This window comes from Rosa chinensis, chromosome 1, assembly GCF_002994745.2.
Source record: "Rosa chinensis cultivar Old Blush chromosome 1, RchiOBHm-V2, whole genome shotgun sequence".
Taxonomy (NCBI): Eukaryota; Viridiplantae; Streptophyta; class Magnoliopsida; order Rosales; family Rosaceae; genus Rosa; species Rosa chinensis.
This window is the reverse complement of record NC_037088.1, coordinates 13,186,511-13,190,211: the sequence shown is the minus strand read 5'-3', so window position 1 is coordinate 13,190,211 and position 3,701 is coordinate 13,186,511. Positions and strand designations below refer to the sequence as shown.

General features: G+C 33.0%; 1 protein-coding gene across 1 annotated transcript; it reads left to right on the top strand.

Moving 5' to 3' along the window:
• Positions 1-1,392: 1,392 nt before the first annotated feature.
• LOC112195237 (NADPH:quinone oxidoreductase) lies at positions 1,393-3,414 on the top strand. The gene is made up of 3 exons (XM_024335615.2): positions 1,393-1,552; positions 1,652-1,843; positions 2,860-3,414. Exons 1-3 carry the CDS (start codon positions 1,477-1,479, stop codon positions 3,174-3,176), a joined length of 585 nt encoding a protein of 194 aa, XP_024191383.1. The 5' UTR covers positions 1,393-1,476; the 3' UTR covers positions 3,177-3,414.
• Positions 3,415-3,701: the final 287 nt, after the last annotated feature.

Here is a 3,701-nt window from a genome sequence, read left to right as displayed (position 1 = left end):
ATTAGAAGGATCTAGATTCCTATTCAATGTACGATTACTTTCCTTGTATGATTGAGATTCTATGCATTGTAATCCTCTATATAAAGAAGTCCCTATTATCAATGAGAATACACAGCAAATTCCTCTCAAATTCAGTTTCTCTACAACAATACACAAAATTTTGTGCGACTCAACATTAGTTACGTGTGCAAAATATATTTTTCATATAATTAAGATACACGGATACATATAAGATGATAATATATAGGGATTTTTCGTATGTATCATGTTTGTTTATTTTGAAAACTCCATAATAGGGGTATTAAGTGATCGAAATGTGGCAATACTATCTTCTTTGGCTTTTTTTTTTAATAGATCTTCTGTGGCTTATAGAAATGAGATTACGAATTTTTTGTATTTCATGTAATTTTTTCAAATTTAATTATAATAGGCTTGTTTTTGCAAGATTGATAGAGCGAATTAGCTAATAGATAAATGGTACTCTTACAACAGTACCACACCTACACACGGATACTCTTAGAATCCCAGTCATGGACTTATGGGAAGGTCAACAACAATGGCCTTGATTCTAGTGTTTCCGTGAATAACCATTTCAAATGTTTTTTTTTTTTTTTAACAAAGATAATTCATTAAACAACAAGCTGAAGTACAAACAGGAAAAACAAAGAACCACCAAAATTAAGGTGAAAAAACAAAGTAACATAGAAAAGAAGGAAGGGCTGAGAAACCCAGTCACCACTCACCAGGATTTAAATTTGCTCACCACCCAATATAAAGCTATTGATGGTGATACCACCACCTAATATAAAATTGTCATATGTTATGAAATATAATTATAGTTAATCATAATATTTTATTAAAAAATTATATTTTAAATATTAAATTAATTTTATATAACGTGACACATTTTAATAAAATAAAGATGATATCACCATAAAATAAATATAATGAGCAAATTTGAATCCCAATAAACATCAGGGGGAGGATTCAGTGCATCGACGTGCACTTACACTGACATAAATGGATGGTTAGATTATATTAAATACACTCTTAGGTTATTAATAAAAATATTAATTATAAATATCAAGAGTTGAGATCATTTTATAAATGTCGGGTCATTTTAGAATAATTTTCATAAACATCATTTCAAATAATGTTTAGCAGTTTGACCAGATTCTTCTCTTGACCGAATTTTGTTTCTATTTTGCATTTTTGCCACCTAACTGCCCACGTTATATTACATACACCCCACCCACCTCAGTGCTCACGTAATCCAGTCTCCCAAGAATCTGTATCCCAAGAAACTTCAAGCCATTCAACGGCGACCAATCAATTAACCCCAAAAGCCAAACCCACACGTCTCATTTCTTGCTGCATGCCCACTCCTCCTCAGATGCTATATATTGTTGAGGTCTGCCCTGTCTATTAAGGTAACAGAGAGAGAGAGAGAGAGAGAGAGAGATCTGAGAACTAATAATGGAGTCGATAAAAGTGGCGGCGCTTTGCGGGTCCGTTCGTCAAGCCTCCTATAACCGTGGCCTCATTCGTTCTGGTAAGTAATAGTACCCTACTACTCTTTTTCTCCCTCTCACCTCTTCCTTAGTTTTAATTATTTTGGTTTGGTATTGACGACGTATATGTAACTGAGCAGCGATTGAGATAACCAAGGGGTCAATCGCCGGCGTAGAAATCGAGGACGTCGACATCACGGCGCTGCCGATGCTCAACACGGATCTGGAAGGCGGAGGGAGATTTCCACCGGTGGTTGAAGCGTTTCGTCAGAAGATTTTAGAGGCTGATAGCATTCTCTTTGCTTCTCCCGAGTACAATTACTCTGTCTCTGGTATCACTCTCGCTTTCCCATTTCTGTTTTTTTCTTTTTGATTCTCGTTTTTATATTTCATTATTGTAAATTTAAGTGAAAGTATTGAAAGTTTTTATTTGTTTAGGAGAAAAATACAGAAGATACGTTTTAACCTCAAGAATCAAGATGCAATTTTTGGCCAAAAAAAAAGAAAAAAAGAATTGGTTCATTGCATCTCCATCTTGCATTAGTCGTCAAATCCGGTGTAATATAGGAAAGACATTTTTTAAGGAGCGTTGCCAATGATTGTTATTATTTTAATCGGCCACCTCATTTTAGCGCATGTGCTCCACCAAATTTAGACTATCAAACTCTTGGGTGCAATCCGAATAGTGAAGGAGGGTTGACAATTAAATTAAAATTAGGCTATTAGAAGATAAAATCTTTTGCAGTTTGACATAAAGAAATATTTAGACTACACAAAATTCTTCTTATTAATAAAAATGCAAAATTGTCTAGCAAACAATCAAGTCTTCCAACAAACATACAAAGTAATAGTTTTTTATTTATGGTGTTTAGTGTCTACGATTAAGAGAAAATCAAATACTATTATTAAGAGAAAATGACTTGTCAGCCAAAATAATTTTTTTACACTAAAATAATCCTCAAATATAAAAAAAAACTTAAGCAACTTAAAAATTTGCAAGAATAATATTGTAAATTGTAAAAAGTAAGAACATAAAGAAAAATATGAAAATAAGCACTATTCATCTACTCTCCAAAACTGTCACGCATTCCCTTCTACTGCTCAAAACTGGTATCATTATTTTAAGTTTTTATTATTTTTATTTTATTTTATTATAAATTATATACACTGTGATTTACTTTTAGTATTGATATGATAACTTGTTCCTCTGAAACAACTCTTAAGCTATTAGTAACTGTTTTTATTTTAGTACAGTTGTAAATCTACGGCTGTTCATTAATAATGTTGCACTCTTCATATAAGGTTCACTATTTCAATGCTCTAACCACTACATGCACCATATATGCAGCACCTCTGAAAAATGCTATGGACTGGGCATCTAGACCCCCAAATGTGTGGGCTGATAAAGCTGCTGCGATTATAAGTGCTTCAGGAGGTTCGGGTGGTTCAAGATCTCAATACCATCTTCGCCAAATCGGAGTTTTTCTTGATCTTCATTTCATCAACAAGCCTGAACTTTTCATAGATGCACACCATCCTCCAGGAAAATTTGACAAAAATGGCGACTTGATTGATGCAGAGACCAAGGAGAGGTTAAAACAAGTTCTACTATCATTGCAGACTTTTACTTTGAGACTCCAAGGAAGATCAAAGTTAAAGAATTAATGCATGTGTGATTCTCATGCAAAAAGAAACTGGGGGAATTCTTGGCAATGATACTAAGAGTTATCTAAACTTCTTTTCATATTCTGTTCACCAAACAGAGCATTGTTTTAGGTTTCAAAAATAAAAGAATCAAGGCAACTTGGAACTGAATAATTCAACATCTTGTAATATGATTGAGCAATATAATTTTATTGATATGGATGTAGAAATTTATTTTTAGAATAGGGAATTCTGTTCATACCGAATATTGTATCAAGTGAGGGTTGAGAATTTTTTTAATATTTTTTTTATGGAAATCTTGATATCAGCAAATATTTGAAAGAAGTGATGGAAAACTACAAATAAAAAATACATATTACCTAAAGCTTTAATGAGATGCTTATTTGATTAATTATCTATTGTATTTCAAAAGAGAATGTTGAACAAAAATGATTTATCCTAGGGTTGGTTCTAGGATTTTCTAGTCACTCGACCCCAAGCAAACCCCTCAATCTCCGATCACCTTCTCTATGGCTTTGCAAACCC

Bases quoted from the DNA above. Each gene is read 5' to 3' on its own strand.
- LOC112195237 (XM_024335615.2), top strand. From the start codon at position 1,477: ATGGAGTCGATAAAAGTGGCGGCGCTTTGCGGGTCCGTTCGTCAAGCC. The intron at 1,553-1,651 runs GTAAGTAATAGT...GTAACTGAGCAG, and splicing joins CCGTGGCCTCATTCGTTCTG to CGATTGAGATAACCAAGGGG. The intron at 1,844-2,859 runs GTATCACTCTCG...CCATATATGCAG, and splicing joins GTACAATTACTCTGTCTCTG to CACCTCTGAAAAATGCTATG.